The sequence below is a fragment of the Cheilinus undulatus genome, linkage group 1, assembly GCF_018320785.1.
Source record: "Cheilinus undulatus linkage group 1, ASM1832078v1, whole genome shotgun sequence".
NCBI classification, from domain to species: domain Eukaryota; kingdom Metazoa; phylum Chordata; class Actinopteri; order Labriformes; family Labridae; genus Cheilinus; species Cheilinus undulatus.
Genome location: NC_054865.1, coordinates 4,327,748 through 4,355,021, shown reverse-complemented (window position 1 = coordinate 4,355,021; position 27,274 = coordinate 4,327,748). Strand labels below are relative to the sequence as shown.

At 45.1% G+C, this 27,274-nt stretch overlaps 1 protein-coding gene across 1 annotated transcript in view; it reads right to left on the bottom strand.

Moving 5' to 3' along the window:
- The window catches only part of LOC121511318 (latent-transforming growth factor beta-binding protein 1-like), a 75,329-nt gene that overhangs the window by 42,625 nt on the left and 5,430 nt on the right, over positions 1-27,274 (bottom strand). The window contains exons 5-9 of the mRNA XM_041789956.1: positions 14,589-14,675; positions 12,951-13,076; positions 10,510-10,635; positions 8,868-8,987; positions 1,948-2,070 (exon numbers count right to left, since the gene is read on the bottom strand). Coding sequence (XP_041645890.1) covers positions 1,948-2,070; positions 8,868-8,987; positions 10,510-10,635; positions 12,951-13,076; positions 14,589-14,675 — 582 coding nt within the window. The remainder of the gene's footprint in view (positions 1-1,947; positions 2,071-8,867; positions 8,988-10,509; positions 10,636-12,950; positions 13,077-14,588; positions 14,676-27,274) is intronic.

Sequence of the window (27,274 nt, the reverse complement as noted above, 5' to 3'; positions counted from 1 at the left end):
TCACATCACCAAGTCCAGATGGAGTAAAACACACCAACACTGGACTGTGGAGGGACCAATCATCTTCTCTGTTTACAGTCAGATGGTGAGTCTGGAGGATGCTGGGAGAACGTTACCTGTCTGACTGTGGAGTTTGGTGGAGGAGGGATAATGGTCTGGGGCTGGTTTTCAGGGTCTGGTCTAGACCCCTTATCTCCAGTGAAGGCCAGTCTTAATGCTTCAGCAGACCAAGACATTCTGGACAATGCTACGCTTCCAACAGTTTGGGGAAGACCCTTTTCTGTTCCAGCAGGACTGTGGCCCAGAGACCAGAGAAGGACTAGAAAGACCTGGTCTGATGGAGGACTGGACTGGTCCACACAGAGTCCTGACCTCAACCCCATCCAGCACCTTTAGGATGAACTGGATCAGAGATTGTGGTCCAGGCCTTCTGGTCCAACATCAGAGCCTGACCTCAGAAATGCTCTAGAAGCATGTTTTCACTAGAGGACGCTAGAGGGAAACAAACACTCTATAAAACACGCTCTTTTATTCAGCTCCATTGATGATGTAGACAGTTGGTTTCACAAGTCAAGTGTACTTGGACTTAATGCACTGCACAGAAAAAATGGTGTAACTTAAAGACTAGCCTAGTTTTTTACTCAAAAAAGTAAGTAAGAGTTACTTTTAGAAAAATTGGTTTAAACAAAGATCAATCTTGATAATGTTTATAAAAAAATGCAAAAAGTACCTCTGGTTTTTCTATATAAATCTGCCTGGAAACTTTATCAGTGTACACAAATACACAGCCTGGCCAAAAAAAAGTGGCCACCAAAGAAAGGTCACACACTCTAATATTTGGTTGGACCGCCTTTAGCTTTGATTACAGCACGCATTCGCTGTGGCGTTGTTTCGATAAGTTTCTGCAATGTCACAAGATTTATTTCCATCCAGGGCTGCATTAATTTTAATATTGATGATGGGAGAGTCTGACCACTGTGCAAAGCCTTCTCCAGCACATCCCAAAGATTCTCAGTGGGGTTAAGGTCTGGACTCTGTGGTGGCCAATCCATGTGTGAAAATGATGTCTCATGCTCCCTGAACCACTCTTTCACAGTTTGAGTCCGATGAATCCTGGCGTTGTCATCCTGGAATATGCCCGTGCCATTAGGGAAGAAAAAATCCATTGATGGAATAACCTGGTCATTCAGTATATTCAGGTAGTCAGCTGACCTCATTCTTTGGCCACATAATGTTGCTGAACCTAGACCTGACCAACTGCAGCAACCCCAGATCATAGCCCTGCCCCCACAGGCTTGTACAGTAGGCACTAGGCATGATGGGTGCATCACTTCACCTGCCTCTCTTCTTACCCTGATGCTCCATCACTCTGGAACAGGGTCAGTCTGGACTCATCAGACCACATGACCTTCTTCCATTCCTCCAGAGTCCAGTCTTTATGCTCCCTAGCAAACTGAAGCCTTTTTTGCATGCCAATGATTTGACTCTTCTTAAACAGACTAACATCTTTTCCACGACCACAGGATGTGTCTTTTGATATGGTTGTTTAAGAAATGAGAAGTTCCTCATTGCATCAGCTGGGGTTAAATAACTTGTTGCCAGCTGAAAGATAATCGCCCATGCAGTAATTATCCAATAGGAGGCTCCTACCTGTTTGCTTAGTTAAATCCAGGTGGCCACTTTTTTTTGGCCAGGCAGTGTATAAACAACAGGACTAGTTTTCCTTCTGCAGGAAAACAGTGTTTCTGAGATGTGTTGCTGCAATCAAAAGAGCTCAAATTTGTCTTGAAAAAGTCAAATGTCTCCTTTTAACATTTGATTTGTTGGTTTGACTGTGAATCAAAGATGGGTTTATGATATATGACAATAATTGACTTCTGGAGTTATTTACATCTTACACAGTGAACGTTTCTGGAAAGGGGGCTGCACACACAGAAGTGCACCTACCATCACAGTTGTGTCCTGCAGGGGCCGCTCGAAATCCTGGTCCACAGTGGCAGATGAAGGAGCCCTCAGTGTTCTCACAGTGTCCTCTGGTACAAACCCGCTCGTCCTGGCACTCGTCTACATCTGAAACAGAGAAATCAGCATCAGAGAGACATCACAGAGACATCACAGAGACATCAGCATCAGAGAGACATCACAGAGACATCACAGAGACATCACAGAGACATCAGCATCAGAGAGACATCAGCATCACAGAGACATCAGCATCAGAGAGATATCATAGAGACATCACAGAGACATCAGCATCAGAGAGACATCAGCATCACAGAGACATCAGCATCAGAGAGACATCACAGAGACATCACAGAGACATCAGCATCAGAGAGACATCAGCATCACAGAGACATCAGCATCAGAGAGATATCATAGAGACATCACAGAGACATCACAGAGACATCAGCATCACAGAGACATCAGCATCAGAGAGACATCAGCATCAGAGAGACATCAGCATCACAGAGATATCACAGAGACATCACAGAGACATCAGCATCAGAGAGATATCATAGAGACATCACAGAGACATCAGCATCAGAGAGACATCATAGAGACATCACAGAGACATCACAGAGACATCACAGAGACATCACAGAGACATCACAGAGACATCAGCATCACAGAGATATCATAGAGACATCACAGAGACATCACAGAGACATCACAGAGACATCACAGAGACATCAGCATCACAGAGACATCACAGAGACATCACAGAGACATCAGCATCAGAGAGACATCACAGAGACATCACAGAGACATCAGCATCACAGAGACATCACAGAGATATCACAGAGACATCAGCATCACAGAGACATCACAGAGACATCACAGAGACATCAGCATCAGAGAGACATCACAGAGACATCACAGAGACATCACAGAGACATCAGCATCACAGAGACATCACAGAGATATCACAGAGACATCAGCATCACAGAGACATCATAGAGACATCACAGAGACATCACAGAGACATCAGCATCAGAGAGACATCACAGAGATATCAGCATCAGAGAGACATCACAGAGACATCAGCATCACAGAGACATCACAGAGACATCAGCATCACAGAGACATCACAGAGACATCACAGAGACATCATAGAGACATCAGCATCACAGAGACATCACAGAGACATCACAGAGACATCATAGAGACATCAGCATCACAGAGACATCGCAGAGACATCACAGAGACATCAGCATCAGAGAGACATCACAGAGACATCAGCATCACAGAGACATCACAGAGATATCAGCATCACAGAGACATCAGCATCACAGAGACATCACAGAGACATCAGCATCACAGAGACATCACAGAGACATCACAGAGACATCATAGAGACATCAGAGAGACATCAGCATCATAGAGACATCACAGAGACATCAGCATCACAGAGACATCACAGAGACATCACAGAGACATCAGCATCAGAGAGACATCACAGAGACATCACAGAGACATCAGCATCACAGAGACATCACAGAGATATCACAGAGACATCAGCATCACAGAGACATCACAGAGACATCACAGAGACATCAGCATCAGAGAGACATCACAGAGACATCACAGAGACATCACAGAGACATCAGCATCACAGAGACATCACAGAGATATCACAGAGACATCAGCATCACAGAGACATCATAGAGACATCACAGAGACATCACAGAGACATCAGCATCAGAGAGACATCACAGAGATATCAGCATCACAGAGACATCACAGAGATATCAGCATCACAGAGACATCATAGAGACATCAGAGAGACATCACAGAGACATCAGCATCACAGAGACATCACAGAGACATCAGCATCACAGAGACATCACAGAGACATCACAGAGACATCAGCATCACAGAGACATCACAGAGACATCAGCATCACAGAGACATCACAGAGACATCAGCATCACAGAGACATCACAGAGACATCACAGAGACATCATAGAGACATCAGCATCACAGAGACATCGCAGAGACATCACAGAGACATCAGCATCAGAGAGACATCACAGAGACATCAGCATCACAGAGACATCAGCATCACAGAGACATCACAGAGACATCAGAGAGACATCAGCATCATAGAGACATCACAGAGACATCAGCATCACAGAGACATCAGCATCACAGAGACATCAGAGAGACATCAGCATCATAGAGACATCACAGAGACATCAGCATCACAGAGACATCAGCATCACAGAGACATCACAGAGATATCAGCATCACAGAGACATCAGCATCACAGAGACATCACAGAGACATCAGCATCACAGAGACATCACAGAGACATCACAGAGACATCATAGAGACATCAGAGAGACATCAGCATCACAGAGACATCATAGAGACATCACAGAGACATCACAGAGACATCAGCATCATAGAGACATCACAGAGACATCACAGAGACATCAGCATCACAGAGACATCACAGAGACATCAGCATCACAGAGACATCACAGAGACATCACAGAGACATCAGCATCATAGAGACATCACAGAGACATCACAGAGACATCAGCATCACAGAGACATCACAGAGACATCACAGAGACATCAGCATCACAGAGACATCACAGAGACATCACAGAGACATCATAGAGACATCAGAGAGACATCAGCATCATAGAGACATCACAGAGACATCAGCATCACAGAGACATCATAGAGACATCACAGAGACATCAGCATCACAGAGACATCATAGAGACATCACAGAGACATCAGCATCACAGAGACATCAGCATCACAGAGACATCATAGAGACATCACAGAGACATCAGCATCACAGAGACATCATAGAGACATCACAGAGACATCAGCATCACAGAGACATCATAGAGACATCACAGAGACATCAGCATCACAGAGACATCAGCATCACAGAGACATCACAGAGACATCAGCATCACAGAGACATCAGCATCACAGAGACATCACAGAGACATCAGCATCACAGAGACATCAGCATCACAGAGACATCACAGAGACATCATAGAGACATCAGAGATATTATAGAGACATCACAGAGGAACACAAAGACATCATAGAGACATCAGGACAATGTTCAGACTTTAGTTTCTGAGGAGGTGTATTCCATCGGGAAGGAGTTGAAGGATCAGGTGTAAACACTAATGAACACTTGGCCTGGAATTTGTCCTGGTGTCCTGTGGAAGCACTGAGCAGGGATTAATAGACTGAGTGAATAGTTCTGATCTGAATAATGCTGGAAGGCTCCAGGTTCAGGTGAACACAGGCACAGTAACAGAGGCTCTTTAGACTGACTCCATACTTCACTGATAAACAGCAGCAGTGACTGGCATGTATGTTTTCAGTAACAGGATTAAACTGGACAGACCTAGTTGGAACTGGGCTTTTCATGGACACAGAGACCTGACAGGGTCTGAAAGAGTCCGCGTAGTTGTTTGACTCCTGTAAATGTGCAACCAAGAAACTAATAAAGACAAAAAAGTCTCTGGTAAAATGAGTCATTTTCAATTTTCTGAATGGTAAATCCATTTATGATGATCCTGCCAAAACCTAATGCATGATTATGAGGAACACGTCCTGTTAATGGCCCTGCATGTTTGCACTTATTACACCCTTTATATTTATAGGCATGAATTCATTCTGACCACCAGCTGCATCATTGTAGCTCAGAGTGGTGGTGCTGATGTTTTACAGTGCTGGCCTGGGGAGTCCTCTAATATATGATTGTTTATACAGATGAACATTAGTGACATTATTTCTTTCTTTTTCAGCAGTAATGAGAGTACAGCAGGAGTTCATGCTACATGGGTTTGTAAAAGACTTCTAGTGTTCTGATGTGAAAGGACAAAGACTTTCTGACTGCAGCTGGATGGAGCTCTGAGATCTTCTCTTTTCCTCTGTACTACAGGAAGCTCTTTGAGGATGTCCACTCTGACATCATGTCTATCTTCAATAACTCACCCCAAGGATGTGAAATAAAACAATCAAGCATTCCAGCTTTAATGTCAGGGGCTTCACAACAACGCTGCTTTTACCATTTAGGAATGAAACAATCCTCGATCAGAGTCTCAGTAGTTCCTGGACCAATGTGGTCTGCTCCCTCATAGATGAAAGGTCTACAGATGATTTTAGTATGGAACTGGTTTTTGGTCGCTGTTAGACAAGAGTCATCAGCAGGGGTCCTGGGCTGTTAATGTCAGTGGAGAAAGAAGCCAAAATTAGGCTGAAAAATGGAATAAATCCAAACAAAATGGACCCAGAATGGAACAAATCAATTATTTGGACCATTTCAGAGAGGCAGAGTCTCTCAGAATAAAGATGGGCAGAAATGTTTCTAAAAATGTGAACTTTCAGAAAATGTTCGCCAACGGAGAATAGCAACAACTTTGACTGTCCTCCATCTACAGTCCATAATACCATCAACAGATTCAGAGAATCTGGAGAAATCTCTGAGAGCAAGGGACAAGGCTGAAGGTGCACTGCATTAAAAACAGGCATGATTCTGTAGTGAAATCCCTGCATGGGCTCAGGAACATTCCAGAAATCACCGTCTGTCAACACAGTTGGCCGTGCCATCCACCAATGACAGTTAAAGCTGATGATGGAGAGAAGACGCCATATGTGAACAGGATCCAGAAACACCGTGGTCCGTCTTCTCTGGACCAAAGCTCATTTAACATGGACTGAGGAAACATGGAAAACTGTTCTGTGGTCAGATGAAACATGGAAAACTGTTCTGTGGTCAGATGAAACATGGAAAACTGTTCTGTGGTCAGATGAAACATGGAAAACTGTTCTGTGGTCAGATGAAACATGGAAAACTGTTCTGTGGTCAGATGAAACATGGAAAACTGTTCTGTGGTCAGATGAAACATGGAAAACTGTTCTGAGGTCAGAGGAAACATGGAAAACTGTTCTGTGGTCAGAGGAAACATGGAAAACTGTTCTGTGGTCAGATGAAACATGGAAAACTGTTCTGTGGTCAGAGGAAACATGGAAAACTGTTCTGTGGTCAGAGGAAACATGGAAAACTGTTCTGTGGTCGGAGGAAACCACAGACGCCGTGTCCTGTGGACTAAAGAGGAGAGGGAGCATCCAGCTTGTTCTCCTGGCTCAGGTCTAAAGCCTGCATCTCTGATGGTATGGGGTTGCATTAGTGCCTATGGCGTGGGCAGCTCTAACATCTGGAAAGGAACTATCAATGCTGGAAAGCAGAGAGAGCTTTTAGAGCAACATATGCTCCCATCCAGACAACGTCTCTGTCAGGGAAGGCTGCCACTATTTCAGCAAGACCATGCTAAACCACAGACCACATCCATCACAACAGCATGGCTTCACAGGAGAAGAGTCTGGGTCCTGAACTGGTCTGACTGCAGTCCAGACCTTTCACCAACAGAAAACATTTGGAGCATCAGAAAAGGAAAAAGACCCAGGACTGTTGAGCAGCTAGAATCCTACATCAGACCAGAATGGGACAACAATCCTCTCCATCAGCTGGTCTCCTCACTTCCAGACATTTACAGACTGTTGTTAAAGAAGAGGGGATGCTACACCGTGGTAAACATGGACCTGTCCCTACTTTTCTGAGATGTGTTGCTGCCATCAGATTCAGAATGAGCTGATGTTTTTGTTTCTCGTCGGCTGTAACAGACACGACACATCAGAGATTTTAGTTTGTGTGTTTCAAAGATGTCATTTAGCTGCTCTGCCACACGCCAGTAGTTCCCTAAACCCCGATGTGTGTGAAGGTGCGAGGGCCCGATCAGTGCTGCTTCCTGTTTTATTTGGACTTAAACAGGGAAAAATTCACCTCTAGTTCGGCCTTTTCTTTGGAGTCGAGGCTTTGGTTAGTGGTGCATTAGGGCCTATGCCTTGGTTCCTCTGCTTCTGGGACAGATGTATTCAAATGAGTGCATAGAAAAAAGGGAATAGAAATGAGCACATACTTAAAGAAATATGCAGGACTGCATGTACAAAATGACTCCCTGTTCAGTGATCCGTGGTTGATATAACAGCATTTAAAGGGATATTTCAGGATTCCTGAAGGTGGTTTGTAAGGCGTACTTGCTGATCAGACTGTTCTGACTGTAGCTGGTCGAAATATCAGCCTTTACAGCAGCAAAGCCACAGCCATAAACACACTTGGATGACAAATTTTCCTTCAGCTCTTTCGTCAGGGTTAGTTTATCCAGTGTATTGTCAGAAAGTTGAAGAAGGTCGGTTAAACCCATCATGTTTAGTAAAGCAGAGAACTCTGAAAGAGGAGTGATGCAGGCTGCAGACGTCTGTGAGCCGCTGCCCTCCAACAGAAATGTCCAGAAGAAGTCCTACTCCTGTCTCTTGGACATGGGCTTAGAGTTTGCACTCCTACACCAGCAGGTGACTGAGAATCTCTCCTCTAAAGTTCCTCCATCTGCAGACGTCGTTCCTCTGTGCACATGCAGTCATAGACTATCCCCTCATATCGAGTCAACATCGCTCACTTTCAGTTTTGCTTTAGATTAGGTTGGTGCTCTGACGAAACCCAAACAGCCAGCCAGAGATGATGTTGCCATGTCCACTGAGCTGTCTGTAGGGCACCTCCAGTCTAATTTTCCATCACTGTGAGAACAGAAGGTTGCTATGGTGAGTTGTATCCTTGCTGAGATGGAATTGAGCTAAGTTTATCCTCCAGAGCTCAACAACAGCACGAAAATGTGAGAAAATGTGAGATGTGTTTCACAGCTCAGAGGGATTTCCTTTAACAGAGACTCACCTGAGATTCTGTTCGCTCTGGAGAATCAAAATGATAAACAGAAGAAAAAAACGCCACAGTCTTATTATTCTCAGTTTTCAAGGAGAAATCTCATACGTACCTACACACTGGCCTCCCTGTGCCAAGAAGCCATCAGAACAGGAGCCGCAGTTGTAGCCACCGGGCACGTTGAAGCAGATACCAGAGGGACACAGCATCCTGTCTCTGCATTCATCCATATCTGTGAAAAAATACACAAAAAGCTGTGGTTCATGATCTATCACACACTGGCAGGTGTTGATAAAACCCTCGAAGACATGCTGCAAAACCCAAGAAACCAGGCTCCACACTGTGCCGGGGTTTAACCCTTTAATCTAAAACTTTATAGAATAATGACAATGACAGCAGAGTCACGTCTGGTAGAAAGACCCAGCACTACAGAGATTCTTTAACCTTTTTAACATAAGAGCCTTTTTTAATGCACATTATTAAAGGGTATCCTGGCTGCATGTCCACAACCATATAAAGCTCTCAGAGACATCCTGATCTGATCAGTCTCCCTCCACCCCAGGAGAAGAGATCTGATTGCAGCTCCAGGGAAATGAGCATCAGGCCTGTTTGCCCTCACAGCCTTAATTCAGTCTTATTTTGGTGGGTGGGGAGAGCTGTGTTGAAATGGCAGGAAACCACGTAATGACAGAGTGCCTCATATTTATATCCCAATAAGTGGGCTGAAGCGGGAAGGAGGGCGGTGCAGACGCTGCTAACAGTGTGGTCAGCACTCATCCAAGATTCCACTCACTTATAAATCTATTAGTATGCACTTGTTAGTGTGCAGAGCTGCTGTTTGACTGAGTGCTGACCAGTGCCAGAGGGTGTGGTTCTGCACAGCATGCATAGAGTCTAACGGCTGATGCTGCCTGACATGAAATGTTCATGTGTTGGTGCATTTTTAGCACTCTAGACTGAAGCAGCCATTCTGTCGCCATCTGCTGATAGAGCTGCAGAAGGTCTGAGGTTTGATCCCCAGCTCCTGCATGCACACTGATGTGTCCTTAAACGTTTTAACCAACTGTCAATGGTTATGGAGGTGAGTCAGCTGGAAGTTTGTTCATTCCTTTGGGAATCTCCATGATATCTAACATGCCTGCAGAACTCCTCCTGTATCGAACAGGTCTTCCCAGTCATGAGCTCCAATCATGCTGCAGACCCATCTGTAAGCTGTGACCCAACAACTGATGAGGAGACTCTGCAGGCGGAGGACTAGCTGAAGGCCGGGAAAGCTCCAGGTGTGAGGGATTCAGACTGAGATGGTGGCAGGCTCTCATCTGCTCTGTAAGTAGAACCGGCAGCATCCCTGCTGACTGGAAGAGGGCCGCTGTTGTTCCAGTCTAGAAGGCTGAACAGGATCCATCATCTGTTCCTCCAACAGTTGGGCTTTACTCTAAGAGGTCTAAAGCAGATCACATCCTGGCACTCCAGGTCCTCACTGAGAACTTTTGGGAGTTCCCCACAGGGCTGATTACATGTCCACTTCCTGAAGGCGTTCGTTTCCTTGAGCAGATGCCCTCTGGAGGATTGTGGAGCTCCTCATTGGCTCATCCAGCTGATATCTGCTCTATTCTGGTCCAGAGGGCTGTGACGTGAGGCGGCTGTGTTTAGAACAGTGAAGTTCAGCCCAGAGACTCTGAGCAGAACTGATGGAGGCGTTTACAGGGTATCGGGGAGTATTTAACAGAAACAGAATAAAAAGCAGGACTTACCAACACAAGTGGTTCCTGTTTCATCATGCTGGAATCCCCGCGGACACACGCACAGGAAACTGCCCTCTGTGTTTGAGCAGCGACCGCCAAAGCAGGGAGGTGGGCTTTCCAAGCACTCATCTATGTCTGAACACAGAGACACCAGCGTCAGTTTCAACATCAGGAGCTGAAGATCTGCTCATCTAGTCTGTCATTATCAAAGTAAAACCAGGTACTGGTCCAGGACTGGATGTCTAAAAGGAGCCCAATCAGGGACAAAAGGACCAAAGCTGTCCTCAGAGTCTGCTACTGAGAGCAGATGCAGAGCAGATCTTTGGAGGGTTTACAGAAACCACTCAGACTGATCCGCTATGATTAAAGTCTAATGTGATTATTTAGGCTGCTACTGAGACCATGACTACGATTCAGGGTCCACAACATTGTGTAGCAGATTTTGCAAGTGACTTTAAACTAGGGGTGGGACAAAAAATCGATACACTGAAATATCGCGATACTTCCTGGTGCGATATTGTATCGATATTTTAAAATGCAGTATCGATATTTAATTAATTAGCTAATCATTCACTTTGTTGGTGCAGTAGTTTGTGGTGTAATTTCACACCCTGACCGCTAGTTGGCGGCAGGCATCGCCAGCTGGCAGTTGACTCTTGCCTCTTCTCTCTTGAGACAACGAGATCACACGAGACTTCCAGTCTGCGTGAGCCGGTTGCTTGTACCTACCCAGCAGAGTGACTTCTACATTCATAGTGGATGTGTAGACTTATTTTGGCCTCCAAAACATTAAAGACAGCACAAACTTAGACAGGAGTTAGACAGTTGTTTGCAAGATATGCCACGCCAGAGTAAAATACTGAGACAACACGACGAATCTAGCGCTACAGCTAACGGCTAACGTCAACAATCAAGCCCGTTGAAGCTACCGCTGGTCTCTACTCATGCAACCATAATCACAGTCGTTTTATCTGTAAGGACCTGTCCTGTGTAGTGTCGTTAAGAATGACGGCTTCGGTAACATCAGAAAGAATTACTGGCCTGTCACGTCATGCCCTCCGCAAAACACAGTCCATCAGTCTGAAAGCTGGACGTGACGATCAGCTCGTCTCCCATAGTCTCCCTCCACAAACACATTATGTGATGACATAAAAAACTGATAAAGTATGAAATATAAAGGATTGGAGTACATTCACTCTATAATAATTTATTCCCCTTTTCTTAATAAAAAAATCACGGCAGCATTTTAATTCAGTGCAACAAATGGGGAAAATCCTCATCTTCAGATTGAACAAAGATAGGTAAAATGCGAGATGATGCAGGACTATATGTTTTTTAAATAGCTTAATTCTACATTGTTAAATTTGATATTAACTTAAAATTACATAATAAGTTCTACATATATATACTACACACATATGTATAGACTTTATGCACTTCATATTCAGTATTTAGCTCAGTCTGTGTCAAATTCTGTGAAATTGATACTAAATTGTTGTGAATAAACTGAGAAATCCTGCACTTGACCATTTTATAACTATTTTGTATTCTCTAGTTAGACATATTTTGTGATATATCGTTATAGAGTTTTCTTACAATATCTCGATTATCGCAGTATCGCTGTATAATGATAATATGGGTATCGTGGACCATGTATCCAAATCATATCATATCATATCGTGAGGTACCCTGTGATCCCCACCCCTACTTTAAACACTAACGGTCTTTGCACACTGAGTCTGTTATTTCCAGATCCATGATCCTAGAAAGTCTCCCACGGAGCCCTGCACACTGAGTCTGTTATTTCCAGATCCATGATCCTAGAAAGTCTCCCATGGAGCCCTGCACACTGAGTCTGAGGGCTTTATTTGCCTTCACTGTTAGAAGTAGAATGTGGTAAACAGTGAGGTAGTGCAGGCCTGAGGCTCTGACACGGCTCTAGAATCAAATACTGTCTGTCCAAAGCTTCAGCATCCATGTGCCAACATGATTAGAACATCATGAGATGGATTTTTCTTTTAACATGTGAAATAACCAGAGTCAGTGAGCAAAGGCTCCTGGGAAGGCCAGCTGCTCTCTCTCTCTCTCTAACCAGCGAAACGTCGTAGCTCCCTGATAAAACCATCCAATGACCCATCTCTTTTCTACGTTCAAACATTTCACAGTTTTTCTGTGACTAAAACTTCCATTATTGTGTTTATACACTTTGCCTCGAAGGGGGAGAATTCCCCATCTGAACCCCGACTCTACAGACGGGTCCTTAACTGGACGAAGGCCTGGTGGCCTTCACCACCATTAACCCACAGCTCAGCCTGTCACTGGGCTCCTGTGGAGATAAATGTGGAGTTTGATCCTCCATGGTAGGGAACACTGATGCCGTTCACACTCCTTATAAGTCAGAGCACCCTGCTCACATGAACAAGATGACCTCTGACCCCTGACGTCCTCACCTACACAGGTGGTTTGGGTGTCATCCAGGCCGTATCCATGGTCGCAGTGGCAGGTGTATCCCTCAGCGGTGTTGTAGCAAACCCCCTGGCCACAGATGTGAGGGTTGATCTGGCACTCGTCCACCTCTGGGCCAGAGGAGAGAGAGAGAGAGGGGGTTAACACAGAGACCTACAGACGGATCCTCCACCAGAAGAACAGCAGGACTACACAGTAGGTTAACGACAGTATAAAAGCATCACAACCTTTACCACCAATCAGGCTCCAGCAGTGACCTCTCTGGGACGCTTCTAGAATTTTACAGCTTATGGTTCCTTAAAGGTGGAACAAATATCTGATATTAACATTTATCTCACATCTCAAGGCCAGCATGCTCCTGTCCTTTTCTGCTTCAAATAATGAGTAAATCTGTCTGCCTTCTGCTGACACCATCAGCTCCACTGGAATCAATCACCGCTTACAACCAAAAACCCCAGACCACTTCAAGCGCTTATGAAGAAGGTTATGTAGAACAAATCCGGCATGACTATCTCCTGTCAGGGTAAATCTGTGCCGATGGTCCATGAAAGCAGACAGTCTAGGCCGAGCTTTGGAGAAATGGGTAAAATACTGAGTTATCTCTGAAACTCTCACAAATATGACAAACTGGCTGAATAAGTGTTTACTCTGGTCTCACAGCCCTGACATCATGCAGAGCAGAGCCTCACATGGTCCAGACCATCTCAAGGTTCTGGCTTTTCCTCTAGTTTTCACTGCTGCCAACATCATTTATACAACTTACAGAATTTGGACATTTGAATCCCAGAACCTGTACCAGGTCAGTACTTAGCTCTGAACAAGTTTTGTCCCTCTAAAGCCATTAAAACTGGATTTTTGATCCTCCAGCAGTGAAAACATTGATTTGATCAGGCTTTCATCAAGCTTCTCTCCTGGATTTCTACTGCAACAATGCTTTAAAATCTGAAAATTCAAAAGTGCTGAAGAATGAAAGCTGTGCTCATTATTAACACATTCAAGGCTGTGTAAGAAAAATATTTCCTCTTTTGTGTTTCCTACATTAAAAATATGTTTTTTTGCACTGAAAGCAGCTTTGAAAGGGTTAAATTCCTCAGAATTCACCAGTGTTTGGTATTTCTGATCAGGCCTGACCTCGACTCTAAAACTCTGTTGGAAGGATCCTCCTGAGTCTGGACCCTCACAGGCGAGTCCAGGTTTGGAACGGGCTAGTGAGTGTGTGATTACATCATAGGAGGGGTCACGCCCATATATGCGATGGTGGCAGAAATCAACATGGACGGGGATCTAACAACAGCGCTGGACCGCTTCTACCGAGCCCGCCCTAATACACCATCATATCATCATCATCGTATAAATCGCACACGTGTGCATCCTTTGAAATTCTCTGTTTGAAGGACACTGGAACGGTCCGTGGTGTTGCTGGAGGATCTGTCCTTGGATCAGAATCCCAAATCTCTGTTTGGGGTAAAATCTCAAACTCCTGAAGCTTCATCTCATGCAAACTCTTCTTCTATCAATGTCACACCTGGAACATGGTTCTGGTTTTAAAAAATCCAAAGTCAGAGGAGAACTCAAAACATGAGTCCGGATAGAGGCGTAAGGTTAGAAGGTTCCAGTCTTACCAGCTGATTGGGTGGGAGCGATGTCCTGACCTGCGTTAGACGGAAGGATCTCGACTGGAGCGGGAGGAGAAGTCCTCTCAACGACCTCTACCAATCAGAAACACAGAAACAGACAACAGACCAATGAGAGAGCTTCCATGTGTGCTCTATCCAATCAAATGTGCCAGAGTTCAAGCAGAAAGAAACCAGAGAATGGTGGTATTCAGTAGATTATCCCTATCAGAACCCTAGCAGGGCTTAGCCACTCTAAACACGGCTCAGAAACAGGCTTTGGTTCTTTTCTGTAGAGCTCTGTGGGGATTATAAAGTCCTGAGTCTTCTGAAAAAGTAAATCTTTGTTTTACTTTGTCACCTCTGCGTTAGTCTTCAAGTAACTTTAAATACAGCGGGACTGAACAGCCCTGACTAATCTCCCTCTCAGATTTTTGTCCTCCACAGCCATCAGGTTTAACTCTCAGAGGAACTTCAGTGAAGCTTTCAGGGCCTCTGCAGATTCTGTTCCTGCTGGTTTTAAATCAGGATTTGCTGGTAAAGCCAACATACATTTCTTTGCTATGTAAAAGTGTCATACCTGAAATCAGTCATATAACCTATCAGAATCTGCAACATGCCAAATGTGGGCGGGGCTTCTGTTAGGTGAGAAGATTGCATTTGCAGGTAAACGTCTGTATGAAGAATTCAGGGCAGTTTGAGTCTGGTAGGTGTGAATGCTAACCCTCAGTGTTGTACTCAAGACCACACTATCCAGGACCAAGACTCGCCCGAGACCAGAGTGCACCAGGACCAAGACAAGACCAAGACATTCAACATATGGTCTTGAGACCAGTCTCAGGACCAAGACCGTTCTCGAGTACTACAGCACTACCAACCCTAACCCATCAGCGCTGCACGCAGGGACAGCTTGGCTGACCAAACCGTGGGTCTAATCCAAACGGTCGTAATGTGCTGACACAGCATTCACCTGTGATTTCAGACTGTAGCTGAAATCTTCCAAACTTGTTAATGTCTCTCAAGGCATTCTGGGAGATTTCCCCAGAGAGGGCCTCTAAAAAACATGAGTTTGAAGGGCTGTGTAGCCTTAGATGTTCACCCCTCCGTTCCAGTAAGAACCAGGACCACTACCCCTGGACCTGAATGTAGGGGTGGGGCTAAGGGATTGGCTGTTGTTGGATGAAGTCATGGAGGTCTGCAGAGGACAGCCTGAGGAGGTCTGCCTCCTGTGTCTGTAGCATTCAGCAGATCAGGATACCCACTAGCCCTGCTAACGTTAGCTACATCCTGTCTTTGGAACTAGCTCTGCTAATGTTAGCTACATCCTGTCTTTGGAACTAGCTCTGCTAACGTCAGCTACATCCTGTCTTTGGAACCAGCTCTGCTAACGTTAGCTACATCCTGTCTTTGGAACTAGCCCTGCTAACGTTAGCTACATCCTGTCTTTGGAACTAGCTCTGCTAACGTTAGCTACATCCTGTATTTGGAACTAGCTCTGCTAATGTTAGCTACATCCTGTCTTTGGAACTAGCTCTGCTAACGTTAGCTACATCCTGTCTTTGGAACTAGTTCTGCTAACGTTAGCTACATCCTGTATTTGGAACTAGCTCTGCTAATGTTAGTTACATCCTGTCTTTGGAACTAGCTCTGCTAATGTTAGCTACATCCTGTATTTGGCACTAGTTCTGCTAACGTTAGCTACATCCTGTCTTTGGAACCAGCCCTGCTAACGTTAGCTACATCCTGTCTTTGGAACTAGCTCTGCTAACGTTAGCTACATCCTGTCTTTGGAACTAGCCCTGCTAACGTTAGCTACATCCTGTCTTTGGAACTAGCTCTGCTAATGTTAGCTACATCCTGTCTTTGGAACTAGCTCTGCTAACGTTAGCTACATCCTGTCTTTGGAACCAGCCCTGCTAACGTTAGCTACATCCTGTCTTTGGAACTAGCCCTGCTAACGTTAGCTACATCCTGTCTTTGGAACTAGCTCTGCTAATGTTAGCTACATCCTGTCTTTGGAACTAGCTCTGCTAACGTTAGCTACATCCTGTCTTTGGAACCAGCCCTGCTAACGTTAGCTACATCCTGTCTTTGGAACTAGCTCTGCTAACGTTAGCTACATCCTGTCTTTGGAACTAGCTCTGCTAACGTTAGCTACATCCTGTCTTTGGAACCAGCCCTGCTAACGTTAGCTACATCCTGTATTTGGCACTAGTTCTGCTAACGTTAGCTACATCCTGTCTTTGGAACTAGCTCTGCTAACGTTAGCTACATCCTGTCTTTGGAACTAGCTCTGCTAACGTTAGCTACATCCTGTCTTTGGAACTAGCCCTGCTAACGTTAGCTACATCCTGTCTTTGGAACTAGCTCTGCTAACGTTAGCTACATCCTGTCTTTGGAACTAGCTCTGCTAACGTTAGCTACATCCTGTCTTTGGAACCAGCCCTGCTAACGTTAGCTACATCCTGTATTTGGCACTAGTTCTGCTAACGTTAGCTACATCCTGTATTTGGAACTAGCTCTAATAATGTTAGCTACATCCTGTCTTTGGAACTAGCTCTGCTAACGTTAGCTACATCCTGTCTTTGGAACCAGCCCTGCTAACGTTAGCTACATCCTGTCTTTGGAACTAGCTCTGCTAACGTTAGCTACATCCTGTCTTTGGAACTAGCTCTGCTAACGTTAGCTACATCCTGTCTTTGGAACTAGCTCTGCTAACGTTAGCTACATCCTGTCTTTGGAACTAGCTCTGCTAATGTTAGCTACATCCTGTCTTTGGAACTAGCTCTGCTAACGTTAGCTACATCCTGTCTTTGGAACCAGCCCTGCTAACGTTAGCTACATCCTGTCTTTGGAACTAGCTCTGCTAACGTTAGCTACATCCTGTCTTTGGAACCAGCCCTGCTAACGTTAGCTACATCCTGTATTTGGCACTAGTTCTGCTAACGTTAGCTACATCCTGTCTTTGGAACTAGCTCTGCTAACGTTAGCTACATCCTGTCTTTGGAACTAGCTCTGCTAACGTTAGCTACATCCTGTCTTTGGAACTAGCCCTGCTAACATTAGCTACATCCTGTCTTTGGAACTAGCTCTGCTAACGTTAGCTACATCCTGTCTTTGGAACTAACTCTGCTAATGTTAGCTACATCCTGTCTTTGGAACCAGCCCTGCTAACGTTAGCTACATCCTGTATTTGGCACTAGTTCTGCTAACGTTAGCTACATCCTGTCTTTGGCACTAGCCCTGCTAACATTAGCTACATCCTGTATTTGGAACTAGCTCTGCTAACGTTAGCTACATCCTGTCTTTGGAACTAGCCCTGCTAACATTAGCTACATCCTGTCTTTGGAACTAGCTCTGCTAACGTTAGCTACATCCTGTCTTTGGAACTAGCCCTGCTAACGTTAGCTACATCCTGTATTTGGAACCAGCCCTGCTAACGTTAGCTACATCCTGTCTTTGGGACTAGTTCTGTACCATTAGCTACATCCTGTCTTTGGCACTAGCTCTGTACCATTAGCTACATCCTGTCTTTGGAACTAGCTCTGCTAACGTTAGCTACATCCTGTCTTTGGAACTAGCTCTGCTAACGTTAGCTACATCCTGTATTTGGAACTAGCTCTAATAATGTTAGCTACATCCTGTCTTTGGAACTAGCTCTGCTAACGTTAGCTACATCCTGTCTTTGGAACCAGCCCTGCTAACGTTAGCTACATCCTGTCTTTGGAACTGGCTCTGCTAACGTTAGCTACATCCTGTCTTTGGAACTAGCTCTGCTAACGTTAGCTACATCCTGTCTTTGGAACTAGCTCTGCTAACGTTAGCTACATCCTGTCTTTGGAACCAGCCCTGCTAACGTTAGCTACATCCTGTCTTTGGAACCAGCCCTGCTAACGTTAGCTACATCCTGTCTTTGGAACTAGCCCTGCTAACGTTAGCTACATCCTGTCTTTGGAACTAGCTCTGCTAACGTTAGCTACATCCTGTCTTTGGAACCAGCCCTGCTAACGTTAGCTACATCCTGTATTTGGCACTAGCTCTGCTAACGTTAGCTACATCCTGTCTTTGGAACTAGCTCTGCTAACGTTAGCTACATCCTGTATTTGGAACTAGCTCTGCTAACGTTAGCTACATCCTTTCTTTGGAACTAGCCCTGCTAACGTTAGCTACATCCTGTCTTTGGAACTAGCTCTGCTAACGTTAGCTACATCCTGTCTTTGGAACTAGCCCTGCTAACGTTAGCTACATCCTGTCTTTTGAACCAGCCCTGCTAACGTTAGCTACATCCTGTATTTGGAACTAGCTCTGCTAACGTTAACTACATCCTGTCTTTGGCACTAGTTCTGCTATCGTTAGCTACATCCTGTATTTGGAACTAGCCCTGCTAACGTTAGCTACATCCTGTCTTTGGAACTAGCTCTGCTAACGTTAGCTACATCCTGTCTTTGGAACTAGCCCTGCTAACGTTAGCTACATCCTGTCTTTGGAACTAGCCCTGATAATGTTAGCTACATCCTGTCTTTGGGACTAGTTCTGTACCATTAGCTACATCCTGTCTTTGGCACTAGCTCTGTACCATAAGCTACATCCTGTCTTTGGCCCTAGCTCTGTACCATTAGCTACATCCTGTCTTTGGCACTAGCTCTGTACCATTAGCTACATCCTGTCTTTGGGACTAGTTCTGTACCATTAGCTACATCCTGTCTTTGGCACTAGTTCAGTACCATTAGCTACATCCTGTCTTTGGAACTACTTCGTTTCCATTAGCTACATCCTGTCTTTGGCACTAGCTCTGTACCATTAGCTACATCCTGTCTTTGGCACTACTTCTGTACCATTAGCTACATCCTGTCTTTGGCACTAGTTTTGTACCATTAGCTACATCCTGTCTTTGGAACTACTTCCGTTCCATTAGCTACATCCTGTCTTTGGCACTACTTCGGTTCCATTAGCTACATCCTGTCTTTGGCACTAGCTCTATACCATTAGCTACATCCTGTCTTTGGAACTAGCTCTGCTAACGTTAGCTACATCCTGTCTTTGGAACCAGCCCTGCTAACGTTAGCTACATCCTGTCTTTGGAACTGGCTCTGCTAACGTTAGCTACATCCTGTCTTTGGAACTAGCCCTGCTAACGTTAGCTACATCCTGTCTTTGGAACCAGCCCTGCTAACGTTAGCTACATCCTGTCTTTGGAACTAGCCCTGCTAACGTAAGCTACATCCTGTCTTTGGAACTAGCTCTGCTAACGTTAGCTACATCCTGTCTTTGGAACCAGCCCTGCTAACGTTAGCTACATCCTGTCTTTGGAACTAGCTCTGCTAACGTTAGCTACATCCTGTCTTTGGAACCAGCCCTGCTAACGTTAGCTACATCCTGTATTTGGCACTAGTTCTGCTAACGTTAGCTACATCCTGTCTTTGGAACTAGCTCTGCTAACGTCAGCTACATCCTGTATTTGGAACTAGCTCTGCTAACGTTAGCTACATCCTGTCTTTGGAACCAGCCCTGCTAACGTTAGCTACATCCTGTCTTTGGAACTAGCCCTGCTAACGTTAGCTACATCCTGTCTTTGGAACTAGCTCTGCTAACGTCAGCTACATCCTGTCTTTGGAACTAGCTCTGCTAACGTTAGCTACATCCTGTCTTTGGAACCAGCCCTGCTAACGTTAGCTACATCCTGTCTTTGGAACTAGCCCTGCTAACGTTAGCTACATCCTGTCTTTGGAACTAGCTCTGCTAATGTTAGCTACATCCTGTCTTTGGAACTAGCTCTGCTAACGTTAGCTACATCCTGTCTTTGGAACCAGCCCTGCTAACGTTAGCTACATCCTGTCTTTGGAACTAGCTCTGCTAACGTTAGCTACATCCTGTCTTTGGAACTAGCTCTGCTAACGTTAGCTACATCCTGTCTTTGGAACCAGCCCTGCTAACGTTAGCTACATCCTGTATTTGGCACTAGTTCTGCTAACGTTAGCTACATCCTGTCTTTGGAACTAGCTCTGCTAACGTTAGCTACATCCTGTCTTTGGAACTAGCTCTGCTAACGTTAGCTACATCCTGTCTTTGGAACTAGCCCTGCTAACGTTAGCTACATCCTGTCTTTGGAACTAGCTCTGCTAACGTTAGCTACATCCTGTCTTTGGAACTAGCTCTGCTAACGTTAGCTACATCCTGTCTTTGGAACCAGCCCTGCTAACGTTAGCTACATCCTGTATTTGGCACTAGTTCTGCTAACGTTAGCTACATCCTGTCTTTGGAACTAGCTCTGCTAACGTTAGCTACATCCTGTCTTTGGAACTAGCTCTGCTAACGTCAGCTACATCCTGTATTTGGAACTAGCTCTGCTAACGTTAGCTACATCCTGTCTTTGGAACTAGCTCTGCTAACGTTAGCTACATCCTGTATTTGGAACTAGCTCTAATAATGTTAGCTACATCCTGTCTTTGGAACTAGCTCTGCTAACGTTAGCTACATCCTGTCTTTGGAACCAGCCCTGCTAACGTTAGCTACATCCTGTCTTTGGAACTGGCTCTGCTAACGTTAGCTACATCCTGTCTTTGGAACTAGCTCTGCTAACGTAAGCTACATCCTGTCTTTGGAACTAGCTCTGCTAACGTCAGCTACATCCTGTCTTTGGAACTAGCTCTGCTAATGTTAGCTACATCCTGTCTTTGGAACTAGCTCTGCTAACGTTAGCTACATCCTGTCTTTGGAACCAGCCCTGCTAACGTTAGCTACATCCTGTATTTGGCACTAGTTCTGCTAACGTTAGCTACATCCTGTCTTTGGAACTAGCTCTGCTAATGTTAGCTACATCCTGTCTTTGGAACTAGCTCTGCTAACGTTAGCTACATCCTGTCTTTGGAACCAGCCCTGCTAACGTTAGCTACATCCTGTATTTGGCACTAGTTCTGCTAACGTTAGCTACATCCTGTCTTTGGAACTAGCTCTGCTAACGTTAGCTACATCCTGTCTTTGGAACTAGCTCTGCTAACGTTAGCTACATCCTGTCTTTGGAACTAGCCCTGCTAACATTAGCTACATCCTGTCTTTGGAACTAGCTCTGCTAACGTTAGCTACATCCTGTCTTTGGAACTAACTCTGCTAATGTTAGCTACATCCTGTCTTTGGAACCAGCCCTGCTAACGTTAGCTACATCCTGTATTTGGCACTAGTTCTGCTAACGTTAGCTACATCCTGTCTTTGGCACTAGCCCTGCTAACATTAGCTACATCCTGTATTTGGAACTAGCTCTGCTAACGTTAGCTACATCCTGTCTTTGGAACTAGCCCTGCTAACATTAGCTACATCCTGTCTTTGGAACTAGCTCTGCTAACGTTAGCTACATCCTGTCTTTGGAACTAGCCCTGCTAACGTTAGCTACATCCTGTATTTGGAACTAGCTCTGCTAACATTAGCTACATCCTGTCTTTGGAACTAGCTCTGCTAACGTTAGCTACATCCTGTCTTTGGAACAAGCCCTGCTAACGTTAGCTACATCCTGTATTTGGCACTAGTTCTGCTAACGTTAGCTACATCCTGTCTTTGGAACTAGCTCTGCTAACGTCAGCTACATCCTGTATTTGGAACTAGCTCTGCTAACGTTAGCTACATCCTGTCTTTGGAACTAGCTCTGCTAACGTTAGCTACATCCTGTATTTGGAACTAGCTCTAATAATGTTAGCTACATCCTGTCTTTGGAACTAGCTCTGCTAACGTTAGCTACATCCTGTCTTTGGAACCAGCCCTGCTAACGTTAGCTACATCCTGTCTTTGGAACTGGCTCTGCTAACGTTAGCTACATCCTGTCTTTGGAACTAGCTCTGCTAACGTTAGCTACATCCTGTCTTTGGAACTAGCTCTGCTAACGTTAGCTACATCCTGTCTTTGGAACTAGCCCTGCTAACGTTAGCTACATCCTGTCTTTGGAACCAGCCCTGCTAACGTTAGCTACATCCTGTCTTTGGAACTAGCCCTGCTAACGTTAGCTACATCCTGTCTTTGGAACTAGCTCTGCTAACGTTAGCTACATCCTGTCTTTGGAACCAGCCCTGCTAACGTTAGCTACATCCTGTCTTTGGAACTAGCTCTGCTAACGTTAGCTACATCCTGTCTTTGGAACCAGCCCTGCTAACGTTAGCTACATCCTGTATTTGGCACTAGTTCTGCTTACGTTAGCTACATCCTGTCTTTGGAACTAGCTCTGCTAACGTCAGCTACATCCTGTATTTGGAACTAGCTCTGCTAACGTTAGCTACATCCTGTCTTTGGAACTAGCTCTGCTAACGTTAGCTACATCCTGTATTTGGAACTAGCTCTAATAATGTTAGCTACATCCTGTCTTTGGAACTAGCTCTGCTAACGTTAGCTACATCCTGTCTTTGGAACCAGCCCTGCTAACGTTAGCTACATCCTGTCTTTGGAACTGGCTCTGCTAACGTTAGCTACATCCTGTCTTTGGAACTAGCTCTGCTAACGTTAGCTACATCCTGTCTTTGGAACTAGCTCTGCTAACGTTAGCTACATCCTGTCTTTGGAACCAGCCCTGCTAACGTTAGCTACATCCTGTCTTTGGAACCAGCCCTGCTAACGTTAGCTACATCCTGTCTTTGGAACTAGCCCTGCTAACGTTAGCTACATCCTGTCTTTGGAACTAGCTCTGCTAACGTTAGCTACATCCTGTCTTTGGAACCAGCCCTGCTAACGTTAGCTACATCCTGTATTTGGCACTAGCTCTGCTAACGTTAGCTACATCCTGTCTTTGGAACTAGCTCTGCTAACGTTAGCTACATCCTGTATTTGGAACTAGCTCTGCTAACGTTAGCTACATCCTTTCTTTGGAACTAGCCCTGCTAACGTTAGCTACATCCTGTCTTTGGAACTAGCTCTGCTAACGTTAGCTACATCCTGTCTTTGGAACTAGCCCTGCTAACGTTAGCTACATCCTGTCTTAAGAACCAGCCCTGCTAACGTTAGCTACATCCTGTATTTGGAACTAGCTCTGCTAACGTTAACTACATCCTGTCTTTGGCACTAGTTCTGCTATCGTTAGCTACATCCTGTATTTGGAACTAGCCCTGCTAACGTTAGCTACATCCTGTCTTTGGAACTAGCTCTGCTAACGTTAGCTACATCCTGTCTTTGGAACTAGCCCTGCTAACGTTAGCTACATCCTGTCTTTGGAACTAGCCCTGATAATGTTAGCTACATCCTGTATTTGGAACAAGCCCTGCTAACGTTAGCTACATCCTGTCTTTGGGACTAGTTCTGTACCATTAGCTACATCCTGTCTTTGGCACTAGCTCTGTACCATAAGCTACATCCTGTCTTTGGCCCTAGCTCTGTACCATTAGCTACATCCTGTCTTTGGCACTAGCTCTGTACCATTAGCTACATCCTGTCTTTGGGACTAGTTCTGTACCATTAGCTACATCCTGTCTTTGGCACTACTTCTGTACCATTAGCTACATCCTGTCTTTGGAACTACTTCGGTTCCATTAGCTACATCCTGTCTTTGGCACTAGCTCTGTACCATTAGCTACATCCTGTCTTTGGCACTACTTCTGTACCATTAGCTACATCCTGTCTTTGGCACTAGTTTTGTACCATTAGCTACATCCTGTCTTTGGCACTAGCTCTGTACCATTAGCTACATCCTGTCTTTGGCACTACTTCTGTACCATTAGCTACATCCTGTCTTTGGCACTAGTTTTGTACCATTAGCTACATCCTGTCTTTGGAACTACTTCCGTTCCATTAGCTACATCCTGTCTTTGGCACTACTTCGGTTCCATTAGCTACATCCTGTCTTTGGCACTAGCTCTATACCATTAGCTACATCCTGTCTTTGGAACTAGCTCTGCTAACGTTAGCTACATCCTGTCTTTGGAACCAGCCCTGCTAACGTTAGCTACATCCTGTCTTTGGAACTGGCTCTGCTAACGTTAGCTACATCCTGTCTTTGGAACTAGCTCTGCTAACGTTAGCTACATCCTGTCTTTGGAACTAGCTCTGCTAACGTTAGCTACATCCTGTCTTTGGAACTAGCCCTGCTAACGTTAGCTACATCCTGTCTTTGGAACCAGCCCTGCTAACGTTAGCTACATCCTGTCTTTGGAACTAGCCCTGCTAACGTTAGCTACATCCTGTCTTTGGAACTAGCTCTGCTAACGTTAGCTACATCCTGTCTTTGGAACCAGCCCTGCTAACGTTAGCTACATCCTGTCTTTGGAACTAGCTCTGCTAACGTTAGCTACATCCTGTCTTTGGAACCAGCCCTGCTAACGTTAGCTACATCCTGTATTTGGCACTAGTTCTGCTAACGTTAGCTACATCCTGTCTTTGGAACTAGCTCTGCTAACGTCAGCTACATCCTGTATTTGGAACTAGCTCTGCTAACATTAGCTACATCCTGTCTTTGGAACTAGCTCTGCTAACGTTAGCTACATCCTGTATTTGGAACTAGCTCTAATAATGTAGCTACATCCTGTCTTTGGAACTAGCTCTGCTAACCATTAGCTACATCCTGTCTTTGGAACCAGCCCTGCTACCATTAGCTACTTCCTGTCTTGGGCAGTCGCTCTGTACCATTAGCTACATCCTGTCTTTGGAACTAGCTCTGCTAACGTTAGCTACATCCTGTCTTTGGAACTAGCTAACGTTAGCTACATCCTGTCTTTGGAACCAGCCCTGCTAACGTTAGCTACATCCTGTCTTTGGAACCAGCCCTGCTAACGTTAGCTACATCCTGTCTTTGGAACTAGCCCTGCTAACGTTAGCTACATCCTGTCTTTGGAACTAGCTCTGCTAATGTTAGCTACATCCTGTCTTTGGAACCAGCCCTGCTAACGTTAGCTACATCCTGTCTTTGGAACTGGCTCTGCTAACGTTAGCTACATCCTGTCTTTGGAACTAGCTCTGCTAACGTTAGCTACATCCTGTCTTTGGAACTAGCTCTGCTAACGTTAGCTACATCCTGTCTTTGGAACTAGCCCTGCTAACGTTAGCTACATCCTGTCTTTGGAACCAGCCCTGCTAACGTTAGCTACATCCTGTCTTTGGAACTAGCCCTGCTAACGTAAGCTACATCCTGTCTTTGGAACTAGCTCTGCTAACGTTAGCTACATCCTGTCTTTGGAACCAGCCCTGCTACCTTAGCTACATCCTGTCTTTGGAACTAGCTCTGTACCATTAGCTACATCCTGTCTTTGGAACCAGCCCTGCTACCATTAGCTACATCCTGTATTTGGCACTAGTTCTGCTAACGTTAGCTACATCCTGTCTTTGGAACTAGCTCTGCTAACGTCAGCTACATCCTGTCTTTGGAACTAGCTCTGTAACATTAGCTACATCCTGTCTTTGGAACTAGCTCTGCTACCATTAGCTACACCCTGTATTTGGAACTAGCTCTAATAATGTTAGCTACATCCTGTCTTTGGAACTAGCTCTGCTAACGTTAGCTACATCCTGTCTTTGGAACCAGCCCTGCTACCATTAGCTACATCCTGTCTTTGGAACTGGCTCTGCTACCATTAGCTACATCCTGTCTTTGGAACTAGCTCTGCTAACGTTAGCTACATCCTGTATTTGGAACTAGCTCTGCTAACGTTAGCTACATCCTGTCTTTGGAACTAGCCCTGCTAACCATTAGCTACATCCTGTCTTTGGAACCAGCCCTGCTACCATTAGCTACATCCTGTCTTTGGAACCAGCCCTGCTAACGTTAGCTACATCCTGTCTTTGGAACTAGCTCTGCTAACGTTAGCTACATCCTGTCTTTGGAACCAGCCCTGCTAACGTTAGCTACATCCTGTATTTGGCACTAGCTCTGCTAACGTTAGCTACATCCTGTCTTTGGAACTAGCTCTGCTAACGTTAGCTACATCCTGTCTTTGGAACTAGCTCTGCTAACGTTAGCTACATCCTTTCTTTGGAACTAGCCCTGCTAACGTTAGCTACATCCTGTCTTTGGAACTAGCTCTGCTAACGTTAGCTACATCCTGTCTTTGGAACTAGCCCTGCTAACGTTAGCTACATCCTGTCTTAAGAACCAGCCCTGCTAACGTTAGCTACATCCTGTATTTGGAACTAGCTCTGCTAACGTTAACTACATCCTGTCTTTGGCACTAGTTCTGCTATCGTTAGCTACATCCTGTATTTGGAACTAGCCCTGCTAACGTTAGCTACATCCTGTCTTTGGAACCAGCCCTGCTAACGTTAGCTACATCCTGTCTTTGGAACTAGCCCTGCTAACGTTAGCTACATCCTGTCTTTGGAACTAGCTCTGCTAACGTTAGCTACATCCTGTCTTTGGAACCAGCCCTGCTAACGTTAGCTACATCCTGTCTTTGGGACTAGTTCTGTACCATTAGCTACATCCTGTCTTTGGCACTAGCTCTGTACCATTAGCTACATCCTGTCTTTGGCACTAGCTCTGTACCATTAGCTACATCCTGTCTTTGGCACTAGCTCTGTACCATTAGCTACATCCTGTCTTTGGCACTAGCTCTGTACCATTAGCTACATCCTGTCTTTGGCACTAGCTCTGTACCATTAGCTACATCCTGTCTTTGGCACTAGCTCTGTACCATTAGCTACATCCTGTCTTTGGCACTAGCTCTGTACCATTAGCTACATCCTGTCTTTGGCACTAGCTCTGTACCATTAGCTACATCCTGTCTTTGGCACTAGCT